Consider the following 14,663-nt stretch of genomic DNA (forward strand, 5'->3'; position numbering starts at 1 on the left):
ATGTTCTTTCTTGGAAATATGCCTGCCCTGAGTGTCTGTTAAGGAGAGAGAAAGAGAGACTGGAACAGTTTCGGCAGAAGATCATTTCAAAGATTATTCCATAGAGATGTTGACTACAAGTTGGACAACGTTAGGGCCTCTAAGGCCTCTAATGATAAGATTTCTCTGGAAAGTTCTGACCTTATTCTTGTGCCACCATGGTCCTACTGTTTAGGCTATATTTATTAGATATAAGGCTATCTGAAATATTTAGCTATTTGCTGTTCAATATTTACTACAGGGTGAGAGCTTTGCTAAGCATTTTCAGTCATTATTTCCTCTACTGCTCAGGACAATGTTCTGAGGTAGGCTATTATCTGCTTTGAAGGTGAGAAAAGAAGGCTCAGAAATGTAAAATGCTAGACCCAAGAGCATCTAGCAAGGTGGAATTCCAACCCAGCCCTTCCTGAGTTAGAGCCTCCCTTTACGCTGCCTGTCGGAACAGAGACCACACTCCGACACGTGGGGGAATGTTCTCTCTCTTCCAAAGAAAGGTGGGCTCAATCATGTCCCTGGTATGGGGGGCGGGTCCTATACCTGTGATGGCCTCCACAACAACGGGTCGAGTGCTGCGGCCCCTGACCTTGCCACGCAGGGTGACCGTGTAAGGGGTACTGGCCCGGAGGCCTGGGACCTCCACGGAGCGCAGGCTGCCAGGAACCGTGAGACTGTGAGCTTCCTCAGCCTGGCCAGCCTCCCGGACGGCAACGACAAACTGCTCATAGGTCCCCTCGGGGGCCGTCCAGTCCAGGCTGAGGCCATCCCAGCGAACCTCGGTCACTGTGATGTTTCCCAGATCTGGAACCTCCTCTGCATAAGGACACAGAGTTGCACAGTTACTAAAAAAGGTAATTAATTGCATGCTGGGATTCAGGTGAGATGACATTTTGGCTGAGGCTGGGATGGGTCATCTGGTTAGTGTTGATTACAGATGCACGATTTACAGCAGGTGTTGAGCACACTCTGTTGGCATTAAAGCCAGGGGTTTTCTGTTCAGCCTCCGGGAATGAAAGATAGTTCTAGGAATTGTTCATAACTTCCATTCTTAACATATAAATGGGGCTTTGGGGGAATCTTTTAGTGCGTTCTTAAAATGAGCTCAGACGAATATTTTCTTTCCACTTGCAAACTGCTTTCCAACTTCTTAGCTATTATGACCGAAAACTTGCTTTGAAAGAAAAGTCACCTCTCACTTTTGTAAGGGAAGAGGAGGTGGAATTTTCCATGGAATTGGCTAATACGCTAGACTAGGACTTGGCCAAATAAGGGATATGACATTCAGGTGGGAGTAGGGATTATTCGCCGGTGTTCCCCAGTGTGGCAGGAGCTGAGCCCAGCTTACGGCAGGAAGAGCTTTGATCCCTCCTGATCAGAGAAAGAGGAGGAAGCAAATTAATGAACCAGTCTTGAATACCTGTCAAGACTTCAACAGAGAGAGGAGTCGTGCTGAAGTCCTGCGTGACCCCACGGATGGTGATGCTGTAATGAGTGGCTGCTTTGAGCCCGGGCAGGTCCACGGACCTCAGTCCTCCTGGGACTGTGAAGTTCTGGGCTGCCTCTACTGTGTCCGTCTCCTGCACCTGAACGAAAAACTGTTCATAGGCTCCTTCTGGAGCAGTCCAGCTGAGTTTGAGGGCGTCCCAGCCCACCTCGGACACCGTGATCTCTCCCAAATGGGGAGTTTCCCCTGGAGAAGGACAAAGAACTAGTTTAATGATCAAATCACACAGCAAGATCCAGGGAATCTTGAACACAAGAACAGGATTTATATTACTTAAAAATAGATGATTGTCTTTAATAAACATGCATCATGCAGCTCCCTAAATTTGAAGACTAGAACAAAGAGCATGAAGTATAGAAAAATATCTGTCATCTTATTTTACTGAAGAACTGCCCCAACCTTCAGTGGACAAGGAGATTAATTTTGTGATTTTTCTTTCCTTTTAAATATAATGCCTTAACATCCCTTACCAGGAGGGAGCCTGTTTGTGAAAATAAAGATCTTCGCCTTTGGGGCTGTTCTATGGTTCCTGGGCAGGGCTGTGTACAGCTCCAAAGGGTGTTGTTCACATGGGGTGTGGTAGACACCATAGCACCATAGCTTGGGGCAGAACAAGTCCATTCAAAAGCAAGTTGTGTCTGGGGCGCCTGGGTGGTTCAGTCGGTTAAGTGTCCAACTCTTGATTTCAGCTCAGGTCATCTGCACTGACACTGCAAAGCCTGCTTGGGATTTTCCCTCTCCCTCTCTCTTTCTCTCTCTTTCTCTGCCCCTCCCCCATTCACACTCTCTTTCAAAATAAATAAACTTAACTTTTTTTAAGCAAGTTGTGTCTGATTATCCATTGTGTCTGATTATTTATGGGTAGTTTCCTGTTAGGAAAAACAGAAGCTAGAGACAGAAGGATAAGAGGTACCTGTGGAGGCCTCAGCAGAGAGCACTGGTGTTCTATAGCCCCCGATCACCCCGTAGATGGTGACTTTATAAGGGGTGGCAGCCTTGAGGCCCGGGACATCCACAGCCCGCAGGCTGCCGGGCACGGTGAGGTTCTGAGCTGCCTCCATGTTGCTGGCCTCCTGCACCTGAATGACAAAGTGCTCATAGGCCTGGTCAGCTGCGGTCCAGTTGAGTCTGAGGCCATTCCAGCCAACCTCGGTCACGGTAAGGTTTTCCAGTTCAGGGGCATGGTCTGAATAATGACAGAGATGGGTCAGTTACACCATTCCTCAAAACCCTTTCCTTCTGGGAACCCAGAAATGGCAAAGCTATTGCCAATGCTGAAAGTCCTGTGGTGGGGGCCAGGGCAGGGCCGAGTGCCGCGTTTCTGCATCCCTGAGTGGTGCTGTTACCATCAATACATCAACAGAAAAATCAGTGTAATACTTATTTTGCCTTGTAGCATACTTGGGTGTGTCTTGTAGAAATGGCATTTTCCTACTGACCAGTGTCCTGTGAATATAGAAAGCTCTACACATCCACGTTAGTAGTGCTCTAGGCTTCGGTTTCCATTTTGGAAAGTGTCTCTCATCCTAAGGATGAGATCATAAGGAACAGCCCTCTGCTATTCTCAGGATTCTTGGTCTGGGCTGCTCAGCCTTCTGTAGTTTGAGAAAATTGGCTCCTCTTAGATTCCCTTCCTTTTCATGCTTCCTCCATCTCCTCTGGAAGGTCTGTTTTACAGTCTCTACATTGGAATTTTTGTCTGTTTCTGCAGCTCAAATCAGTTTACATAATTTACTTCAGAAAGATCAGAGATAAATTAAGCACAGTACAAGTAAAGCCATCCTAAGGAAGGCAAATAGACTTTGCAAAACCGTCCCTTACTAGATAGAAAGACTGAGGCCAGGGAGGAACAGAGCTTATTAAACTCAATTAAAATCAAAGGTGCCGTCTTCATTCATCCCTGGAACACAAAAAGTATGGTAACAATGCACCTGTCTGAGTATGCCCTCAAGGTGATAATCTGCCCAGGGCTGAGCTTAAATGGCCTTTGCATGACCTAGGAAGAAAGGGTTTTCTCTGGAAATGGATCTTGTAAACAACAGAGCAAGGACTGCCTTGAACTCATTTAAAAGAACAAATTGTTTCTGTATTTATGCCTCACATTGGCTGCGAGTTTCAGATGAGCTCTATATGTCCGTTAAAGCACACTTCTAACCTAAAAATCCTAGCTTGAAATTGAATTGAAGCTATCCTTTCTGAGGGAAAAATGTTTCTTTTCAAGAATCTATTTAATTCAGACTTTTCCAAGTTCTGGGGAAAGTTCTTCCTAAGTTTCATATTGACAAAGCTTATCCTCCTTCGAATCTTGTTTGATCTAGAACAGGGGTCTGCAAACCATGATCTGAGGGTCAAATCTTGCCTGCTACCTATTTTGGTAACAAGCTGCTAACAATAGTTTTTATATTTTTTAATGGTTGGGGGAAAAATCCAAAAAGAATATTTCGTGACATATGGAAATACAAATGAAATTCAAATTTTGGTGTCATAAAGTTTTATTGGAACACAGCCATGCTTGTTCATTCACATATTGTTGATGGCTGCTTTTGTGCTACAAAGGCCCTCTTGAATAGCTGTGACAGAAACCTTATGGCCTGAAAAGTCTAAAATATTTACTATCTGGTCCTTACAGAAAATGTTCGCCATACCTGATATTGAACTACATTCTCTGGGCTCCTCATTTAACCCAAATTCATGCCCTGAAGCTCACCCAGAGCCCCGTAGCAGTCCTTAACCAAAGATCAAAATGTGATCTTGATGAGACTGAGAGGACCTAAAACTCAAAGTGATATATCTAGTTTTGGGGAAAGAAAGGGAGAGTCGCCCATCCTTAAACCCACTGGCCCTTGGGAGGCCAGGAGCAGTGCTCCACAGATAAAACACTTGTCTCCTTGGCCTTGGGATTGAAGCACAACTAAAATCAGAAGTGTGTGTGCTTGTCAAATATTCCAGCAGTCCTCATGCATAAAAAAACAATCTAAGCAACACTTTAAGGTTAAGGAAATTAATCCTAGAGCCCATAAATGCCCCCTCTTACCTTACTTCCCTCTTTTTTCTCCTCCTTCTGTCAAAACTGCTTGTCAGAAACTTAGCTGACATTGACAATTTCCCCTTTATGTGAACTAAATCACTCTCTTTCCTTTTCAGGTAACTGCTTTTTAAATGGTCTCTCTAATCCTGACATAAAACTTTTTTTTTTTTCCATGAAGACAATGTTAGGAACCAGGTTGCAGGAGAGGTGAGGAGAGTTCCCTAACTGAGGCAGGCAGGAGGCGAGTATGGTTTGTCTGTGAGAGCTCTTGCAGTCAAGAGGGATGGAGAGAGCACAGGAAGGGATCCACAGTGGGGAATGTCTCTTCCTGAGGAAACCATCTCTTCCCTTTGGATTGGCTTTTTATATGCCACTGATACTATTCTACAACGCCCCTCGCATCCTGCTTTATCTTTTCATACAGTTGACAGTAATTTTCACATAATGTCATGTTGCTCAGTAAATAGTAATAATCACACAGATAATACTTCCACAAAAATGTTTGGCTGTTCTTCCACTTTTTTTTTTTTTCATTTTTGCTAAGCAAATCACGAAAGAGTATCAGTTTATTTTTAGGGAGCAGTGTTGTGGCTGCTTCTGTAATGGGTGCTATCCGTGTGCCCCCATCCTCTCATTAAATCAATGCTAGTAAGATAAGTAAAAGCTGTAGCTTTCACTGAATGAACTTGATAGAGAAATTAAAGGGAGAGAGATAACAATTATGAAATTGGAGGAAGAGGTATGAATAAAATATAGCAAACAACAGTTGAGATGGGGGCCAAGAGGCTTCACATAAATGCAAACCCGACATTTCAGTAGCCAACAACACACTGGTGGGCTGACTGCCCCAGAAGCCGGCTGTTTCCGTTGTGGAGTTGCACGCTGGATTTCTTGGCATTTCTTTATGAAAAGGCTGTTGTCTTCTTCTTACAGCTGTGCACTGGCATCTACCCTCCGAACAATGTCAGTGGGCCTGGGAAATCAGAATTTCGAAATACCATTTCTACGCTCATGGTGGGTTGACCAGCTGGCCTGGAGGAATTTCTGGCTGTGCCAACTTTAAACCTTTAGATGTGCCAACTCTAAATCTTCCACCATCTTGAAGACAGTAATTATCAAGTGCTAGCTGATCAGGAATCCACTTTTGGTGTTCACTAATGGGAGACAGTGATTTTCCCGCAGCGGGGGCAAATCAAATTCAAGCCTGAGGACCCCAAACGGTAGATGTAATTGCTTTGATCTCATCTTGAAAAGACAAGATAATTACAGTCAAAAGCCTTGACTGCCTTCAAACTTTTCTGTGACTCTTTATCACTGTCAAGAATGAAGCCCGAGCCCCTCAGCACGATATTCACTGCCCTTTGCAGACAGTCTCTGGTGGTGTCTCCAACGCCATGCCTTGCAGGTCTCCCCCATCACACAGCAGGACTGGACAGCTTGTGGTTCACTAAGGTGAAGTTGCTCATGCCTTTGAGCTTCTCACGTGCTGGTCCTCCTGCTGGAAATGTCATTAGCCCCTTCTGCACTTCCTTCTCCTTTTCCTTTTTGAGGACTTGGCCAAGTATCACATCTTCCAAAGAGCCTTCTCTGATACCCTTCCTCCCTTTTTCTCGCATCTGGAATGGGTAGTTCTTTCTGCTCCCACGGCTTCCCACACTTCCCTCTCAAGCAGACCAGCTATATTCTTATAATTTGGGTTTGGGTTCTCTCTCATTGCAACGTGCATCATTTCTTGAGCAGAGGGGTTGTGTCTTCTTGTTCTTTATACCAGCACTGCCTGTCCCATAGCCGTCAGGTAATAAATATTTGTTGGATGGTTAAATATTTGAATAAACTTGGTTTGCTCCATGAAAAAATAAAAATAGCATCACAGCAGAATATGGTCTGTTGCTTGTAGCTGTGACTATAAGCAAATTCTACCTTTCTGCTTCCCAAACCCTTGAGAATTACTGCAGTATCATTGTTGAGTCTTATGCTGGTATGGAAAGATGCTTTACTAACCTTGTGTTTTACATATTCTGTCTGCTTTATGTCTTTTACTGCTTACAGCAAATTCACAGCCTCCAGTTGAAGCAGGATTCTTGTTCTGAGATTAATCAGATTATACTCTGAGTTTATAAGAATATAAATGTGGGGTGGGGCAGGGAGGAGAGGCCTTGAACACACTAATTTTCTTCAACCCTAACAGGAATAGTAGCTTTCTCTTCTTCTCTCTTCCTTCCTACATCCCTCTCTCCCTCTCCCTCATTCTCTCCCTCTCTCTCTGTCTTCCTTCCTTCTTCCCTCCCTCTCTTCTGTCCTTCCTTCCTTCTTTCCTTCCAACCTTCTTTCCTTCCTCCCCCTCTCTCTTTTTATCCTTTCTTTCTCTTTCTCTCTCTCCCCCTCCCTCCTTTCCTTTATCATCCCTTCCCTTTCTCTCTCTTTTTCTTTCTTTCCTTTTCTATCCAGACTAAGCTTAATTGAAGACAACAGAATAGCTTCCTTTCCCTTAATCCTAAAGAGATGGCTTTTGGGCTGTTAATGCAGAGATGGAAGGAAAAGACCAAGAGGTTCAATGGAAACACTACCCCTTTGGAGTAGCTGGGGTCCCTAAATGCTCATGAAGTGAATGCCATGTGCTTGGCTGTGTCTAAGGCACTGAGGACGTAGCACCGGATAAAAGGAAACAGAGTCTTTACATTCTGGTAGGTAGTAGGAGGCAGGTCATAGGCAAATAAATGAACTAGTGAATAATATCAGGCCAGGCAAGTGCCATGAGGAATCCTGGGCAGCATGAAGGGGCAAATCAGGATGTGAACATGATTTCAGAGAAGTCTACTGAGATGACACTTGGGCTGAATAAAATGAGGGAGATGCCCATGAATAACAGGGAGAGGAATGGCATTCAGGCAACAGAAATAGCCTGTGCAAATGCCCTAAGGTAGGAGCAGACTTGGGATACTCAAAGAACAGAGGGAAGGCCCGGGTGACCATGGTGAAATAAATAAGGGAGAAATGGTGGGAATGAGGTTGGAGAGACTGGAAGGGCCAGATTCTGTAGGGCCCTGTGGGCTGTGGTTGGGTCCTTGGACGGGCCGCGAGCTTTTGCACACTTTTAATTTGGTGCTGCATCAATTCCATGACTAGAGCTCCGGAATTCCCTGGGAGAAAGTGCTTTAGGGGCAGCCAATTCCATGTCCCCATAAAATGCACAGGTAATGAACGGCACTTCAGACTTCCACTCTTCAGAAGTCTATGATGCAGAACTGGGAGTTCCTTTCTTCTGAGATTTGAGCCTGAAGCCCTTTTGACATTTTGAGACTCACAGCCACATGGAACACTTGCCCAAATGCACCCGCTTTATCTGTTTCTTTTTTCTTTCCATATATATTTTCTTCCCATATGGACAAGGCCAAGGGCCTATACTCGGACTTACACGTACTCCACAGCCCAGTCCTGTTGGCCTTTATGGGTCTGTGCAAAAGCTTCTCCCCATGTTAAGCCTTTCCTGATGCCCAGGAGTCACTGTGTGCTTCTGCTACAACCTCCTTACCCCCAACACTAGCAAGTGGGGTGTCGTGTCGTTGTCTGTCAATCTGTTTATCAGCAAGTTCCTTGGAAGCACACATATATCCTAACTGATCCAGTGACAACAGAACATAACTCATGGAGCTCAGTGGCAGTACCTTATTGATTGAGTAAATGTAGGAGACTTGAAAGATAGACTTCAAGAGATGGAAAGAAAGACCCACCTCACTTTTAACAAAATAAAACTGTTCTTTAGAGAAAGCTATAGGGAACAATATTCTGGAGATTGTGGAGGAAGAGCCAATAAAAGGAACTTTGCTCACTTTTCCTAAAATGAAGGACGTCTTTAAATAGACAACATGATTTTTTGGAAACTGTGTTAAGGATGCATGGCTGGGGAAATGAAACCAATGGGCCTTTGGAATGCCAAAACTGGGCTCTTGGTCAGAGACAAAGTAATTCCAGTCTGTGGTTCACGTAAAAGCTTTCATCTTCCTGAGCTGCTGAGGCCTGGGGCTTCCCCACTGGAGACAGGAGATAACCTAGCCCCAGCCAGGGGGTAATAATTGAGTGGAGATGGGAAGCTTTTTGATACAGCATTTGTCAAACCAAGGAAAGGCAAAAAGTGAGGGGAAGGAGATAGAGAGAAGAAGAAGGAGAAGGAGAAGGAGAAGGAGAAGGAGAAGGAGAAGAAGAAGAAGAAGAAGAAGAAGAAAAAGAAGAAGAAGAAGAAGAAGAAGAAGAAGGAGGAGGAGGAGAAGAAGAAGAAGAAGGAGAAGAAGAGGAGGAGAAGAGGAGAAAGAGAGGAAGAAGAAAAAAGGAGAGAAAGAAATGCCTTCTCTCCTGTTTTTCTGATTCACTTGCTGTCTCTTGGCACCTCATGACAAGTTCATGTCTATAAATCTGAAACATTCAAATCTCTACCATAGAATTATTCCTTTTGGATTCTATTTTGCCCTTCCCTTCTCTAGGATTAAACTGTCTCCCCAGGGCATCCTTAATGATCATCACAAACCTGGGTGGGAAGTAGTACATGCACAGAGTCAACAGTATTGACCACCTGAGCTCACTTTAGACTCTATGAGGAGGCTGATCTTTGTCTACCAAATATCCTTTCTCTCTCCCACAGTTTTATGTGGGCCACAACATGCTGAGACAAAAGACTAGCTCTTCTAGACTTGCTTATACCTAGGAGTGGCCCATGAAATAAGAGAAGTCAACAGTAAGGTTTCCAGAAAGCTTCATCTAGGAGGCACTCCCTTTTGGTTTTCGTTCTTCCTCCTTCATACTGTCCAGAACACAGATGTGAAGGCTGTACTGCAGCAGCCATAATGTGGCATGAAAGTGACTCTAGTAATGGAGCCAAGTACTAAGAAGGGTGGAACAAAAATGGAGAAGAAACCCAAGTCCCTGATAACTTAGACCTGCTATGCCATACCTGAACCACCTAGCCTCAGATTTATCTTGTAAGAGAAGAAATCAATTTCTGTTTCACTTAAGGGACTGCTGTTTGAGTTCTCTGTTTACGCAGGTAAAGCTATTCATTCATAAATGACAAAGACTCTTCAAGGCATTTCCAAGTTTGCCCATCATTACAATCCCTTTTCTGCTTTTCGAGATTGAGTTGGAGTAATATTTCTGCCCTAAAACTTTCTCTGAATACCCCTGGTTCTCCCATCCATCCCATTTCCTTGACTGCGTTCCAGCTAACATTCTACCTAGTCTTCCCCACAGACAGTGAGCAGGAGCCCATAAGTGAAAATAACAATGGTAAGTACGTGACCCATTTGTCCCTCAATATCAGCACAATACTGAGTATTCAGTGGGTTCTAGATAAATACTATTTAAATCAAGACTAACAAATATTACTTTCAAGCCCTGTAGAATTAACATTTCCACCTATTCCTCTTGAAACGTTTGGGGCCAAAATTACAGGCACATATTTTTCATACAGGAAGAATGGTTTTTTTTTTTCTCTGATTGGTTTTTCAACTTGGCCCCTGAGGAAATGTGGCAGCAGGTAGAAAGAAAAGCACAACTGGGCTAGAAGGGACACTGGAGGTCAGGATTTAGCAAACCAAGTTCGTCTCTTAAAGACTAGGAGAAAAGAGAAAATGGGAAGGGCGCTGTGAAAGGCGGCTCACAGGACCACACACAAATTTCCAGGTAACCTTAGAGGGAAGCAAAAAACCTGGAATGAAAACATTTAGTGGGAGGGGCAGCTGGCTGGCTCAGTCAGTGGAGCGGGGGACTATCGACTTCATGAGTTCGAGCCCCACGTTGGGTGTAGAGATTACTAAAAACAATAATGATAAATAAGTTTAAAAAATTTAGTGAGAAATAACTAAAGAATTATTACCAGCGTCAGGGCCATCTTGAAAAAAAAATAAAGTGCAAAGTAAGTTATCATTAGGCTAAAGAGGAGGGAGACAAAAAGACCAGAAACAATTTAAAGAGTCTGTAAAATGCACCAAATTAATTAGGAAAAAAAAAAAAAGAACTAAGACAAACACAAACCCTGATGCTTTAAGTTCTCCGGGGAAGAACTGTTTAACAAGCACTAGTGATTTCCCAGCAGGAAGACTTTGCTGAATCAGCTGACAGAGAAAAGAAAGGAGGAAGAAGCTCCTTGCTCCTTCACAGGGTCACATCGAGGATGCACAAGTAGAGAAAGTTGTGTGTTTTCTCACTTGGCTTCCCTTACGCAGACAGCCCGACTTGCGGGTCTGCAAACCTCAGGATCACCAGAGGCTCTGGAAGGAGCTCAGAGGCTGACCTCACCTGTGGACGCCTTCACCCGCGCGGGCTTGCTCTTGTGCCTGCCCTTCTCCGCCGTGAGGAGGATGGTGTACTCCTGCCCGGGTACCAGGCCTCTCAGGACGTGGGACGTGGTGTCTCTCGGAAGCTGTACCTGCACCGGCTGCCCCGAGGGAAGGCTGTAGTTGAGGCGGTAGTGGTCAAACTTGGCCGAAGGCTTCCTCCAGAGCAGGGTCAGGTTGGTCTCCGTGGTTTCAGAGACCCGGAGGTCCTTGGGTGCATCCATGTCTGCGAGGAAAGCACAGAGAGATGAACATGCCTCAGGCTGGGAGGCTGGGCTGCTTCTGGGGCTGGAAGGCAGCTCTGGGCTCCAATCCCAGCTCTGCACACAGGGCTGGCTGGCTGCAGGCGACTTTCCCCTCTGAGCCTGGGTTTTCACCTCTAAACTGCCATGGAGTGTTGCCTCGTTGGAGTTTTAGAAGATTAAAAGGAATATAGTGGTATATCCATACCCTGAAGTACTACTCAATTAAAAGCATCTAAAAAGAACTGACTTTTAAATAACCGGAATAACTTTTAAATAACAGTCTCTGGAGGCTGCCTACTGGGTGATATGTAGCATTCTTAAAAAACACTACAGAGATGAAGGAAAGAATAGGGGTGCCTGTGGCTATAAAAGAGGGGACAGAAGCGATCCTAGTGATGGAACTATTTTGTGTCTTAAAAGACACCAGATTAAAAAAGCTGCTGATAAAATTACGTAGAACTAACTACACACACATACAAAAGTGAGTGCATGTAAAACTGATGAAATGCGCCGTTGATACAGTTGATAGCTTGTATCAATGTCAGTTTCCTGGTTGTGATACTGTTCTAGGATGTCCCAGCTGTTAACCACTGGGGATCATGAATTGACAATTACCTCGAAATAAAACAGATAAAAAAGAGCATGTGTGCAAGTGCTTAGCACTGGGTCCTGCATAAGGAGGAAGCTCCTTGAGGCACCATCTATGTTCTCTATGTGGACCTGACCCTTTTTCTTCACGGCGCCTGGGGGAAGGAAGGAGGAGGCTGGTGGAGAAGTAGAGGGAAGAGTTTTCTTTTTTCTTTCTTTTCTTTCTTTCTTTCTTTCTTTCTTTCTTTCTTTCTTTCTTTCTTTCTTTCTTTCTTCTTCCTTCTTTCCTTCCTTTCTTCCTTCCTTCCTCTCTCTCTATCTCTCTCTCTCTCTCTCTCTCTCTCTCTCTCTCTCTTTCTTTCTTAGACAAATTTTCCAGGGTCGGGAGAAACTTGGGGCAGGAACCAATGGGTTCATATCATACCGCTCCTCACCACCCTCGTCCAGAGGCTGGAGCTTCAGGACGGAATGGATAAGAGCAAATTCTGTCTGAAACCATGTTCCTGCCACTTCTCATCTGTCAGACGAGGGTATATAATAAAACTCAGGTGTCTCCTAAGAGAAAACCCCCCAGATGTGTTTGGATTCGTCCATGGTTTACCAAAAAAGAAAAAAAAAAAAAAAGGAACTGATTACCAACTTAAAAAAGTTTGCAGGCTTCTTATAAAATCTGGTTCCAATTTCTCCTAAAAATTTCTTGTTTCCCCTCAGTATCATTTAGATGTGGTGCCCTTATGTTACTTTGGAATTACACATCTGGGCTAGATGATCCTAGGGGCCTCTTTCTCTTCTGCACGTCTACTGTTTTTTTCAAAGTAGGTTTTCTGTCTCCTGGGCCCCAGCGTGTCTGTCTGCACCAGCCCAGCGGTGGTGGGGATCTAGGGGCATCTCACCTGTGGCCGCATTGATGGTGGCCGGGTCGCTCTCCTTGTCGCCCTTCACAGCAGACACTCCAATCCCATATTCAGTTCCCGGCCTCAGACCTAAGAGAGAACGTGCAGGTCGATGCTTAGCCCCAAACTGGAAAGACTTTCAGAGGATCGTAAAAATGGCTCCGAGCTGCCTGTTGCTGGAGGCTGTGATTTCTCATTGTCTGGCAGTATCTGGTATGTTCTACAGACTTCCTCACTGAATTCTGAGTGAGAGGGGTAGCTGGGAACCACACTGTTTTCTCCACGAGGAGGGAGGGCTGCAAACTGGGGACATGTGCCCCGTGGGCCTGCTGGGTCTGGGATGCGCCGCTCACCCGTGAGCGTGGTTTTGGTTGTGGTTTGCGGGCTCCTTGGCACTTCGACCTCGGCATGGTCACCTCCAGAGATGGGTGCATACTTAATTCTGTAACTGTCAACAGCTGCCTTGCCGTTCCTCCATTCCAGGGTGATGCTGTTGTCCGTCTGGGAGACACGACGGAGATTCCTGGGAGCATCCAGGCCTGTTTGGAGGAGGAAGGGACATTTATGTTGCAAACACCAGGCACCAGGAGAGTGGGTGTCTGATGATTCAGGCTGAGACTTGAAAGGCACCTGTCCTTGGAGAAAAAAACAACAATATCTGCCCCACACCCACCTCTATTGCTGATACACAGGTCTAAACAAATACTGCATATTGGGCACCTTTCCCCTTTATTGATGCATGTGAGACTCTAGTCAGGCATGTGTTCCTCAGATTTTGTGCTTTGAAAAACAAAACAAAATGGAAACTTACAAATAAGGTCTGTGAGTGTAAGAACTGGTGTGTTGTGCCCATCTCTGTATTTCTAGTAACTCATACGGAGCTTACTGTGGTCCGAAAACAGTATTTATTGAATCAATGATCGATTGACATCTTGGGGCTTTTAAAAGACTGCCACAGGCTAAGAGATTACAGGCCTCTTTGTTTTTCATGCTTTCCATAAACTGTACTTTATTATGAAAATGTTTACTTGAATTTTATTTGAACCACAGCTTCTTTTTCTGAGATTGTCAGACCAGCAGCATCTTCTACATATGCTTTCTTCCTTTCTTTTTATTTTTTGGGTGGGGGGAGATTATTTAGGTAGTTTTTTTCTTTAAAAAATTACTCTCTATAATATTTTAGAATAAACACTTAAAAGAATCAAATTTCCCTTTCCATTGTCCTACTGTAAAAGGAGCCTGGAAGCCACCCTAGTATGGAGTCACAATCCCTTCCTGGTTGTTCACAGGTGAGGGCCCGTTACCTGTCGTGAAGGTCTCTTTGGCAGGGTTGCTGGACATGTCACCCCTGCGGGAGATGAGGGACACCTCATACTCCGTGTCTGGTTTCAGGTTCCCGATGGAATATTGGTTCTCATCGTGTGTGAGGTCAATGGTGGTGCGGTCACCCGGCACATCTTTGATTCCGTAGGAGAGCTCGATGCCGTCAATCTCAGCCAGGGGCTTGAACCAAGTGATCAGAGCAGTGGTGTCTGTGACATCTTTCACCTCGATCTGGCTGGGGGCGTCCAAACCTGTGACAGGCAGATGATGGAGCAGTTTCAGAGACTAGGGCCAGGGCTAGGGGCTGAGCAGAGAGGGGCTTGGAGGCATCCAGATCCATTCCTGAACGGTTAGGTGTATACTGACCATCTGACCTTTTTTGTGTTTCTGAGTCTTGATTTCCTATTTGAAAAGACATANCTCCCACCCCCCCTCCCCCGCCCCACATTAAAGGAGATAATGTTCGCAAAGCATCTAGCATAGAGCCTGGAACATGGCAGTTATGTGATAAATGGTCGTTGCCCTGTTATTATCATCATACGGTTCTCATAAGTTGAAGAAAGATGCTTGGGGCCTATTTCATTAGAAAAAAAAAAAGACATTGATTTAGTTTCTCTGGCTTTTCAATTAGGCAAAACTGCCTGGTTGGTTGATAGCTTCTCCATTAGAGTTATGGAGCCGAAAAGTGAGGCCACTCCTAGATTGGCCAGGTATGGAGTG

The 14,663-nt window shown here is 44.9% G+C and overlaps 1 protein-coding gene across 6 annotated transcripts in view; it reads right to left on the reverse strand.

The window, feature by feature from the left end:
* Positions 1–14,663, reverse strand: part of TNC (tenascin C) — a 96,928-nt gene that overhangs the window by 41,462 nt on the left and 40,803 nt on the right. For 4 of the 6 annotated variants that reach the window (XM_077769927.1, XM_077769925.1, XM_077769924.1 and 1 more), the window contains exons 7-13: positions 13,925–14,194; positions 12,974–13,159; positions 12,621–12,710; positions 10,857–11,120; positions 2,454–2,726; positions 1,454–1,726; positions 577–849 (exon numbers count right to left, since the gene is read on the reverse strand). In XM_077769927.1, the coding sequence (XP_077626053.1) occupies positions 577–849; positions 1,454–1,726; positions 2,454–2,726; positions 10,857–11,120; positions 12,621–12,710; positions 12,974–13,159; positions 13,925–14,194 (1,629 nt within the window). The remainder of the gene's footprint in view (positions 1–576; positions 850–1,453; positions 1,727–2,453; positions 2,727–10,856; positions 11,121–12,620; positions 12,711–12,973; positions 13,160–13,924; positions 14,195–14,663) is intronic. The other 2 variants (XM_077769929.1, XM_077769928.1) reach the window with 1 other exon arrangement.

The sequence above is a fragment of the Crocuta crocuta genome, unplaced genomic scaffold (assembly GCF_008692635.1).
Source record: "Crocuta crocuta isolate KB4526 unplaced genomic scaffold, BGI_CrCroc_1.0 scaffold95, whole genome shotgun sequence".
NCBI classification, from domain to species: Eukaryota; Metazoa; Chordata; class Mammalia; order Carnivora; family Hyaenidae; genus Crocuta; species Crocuta crocuta.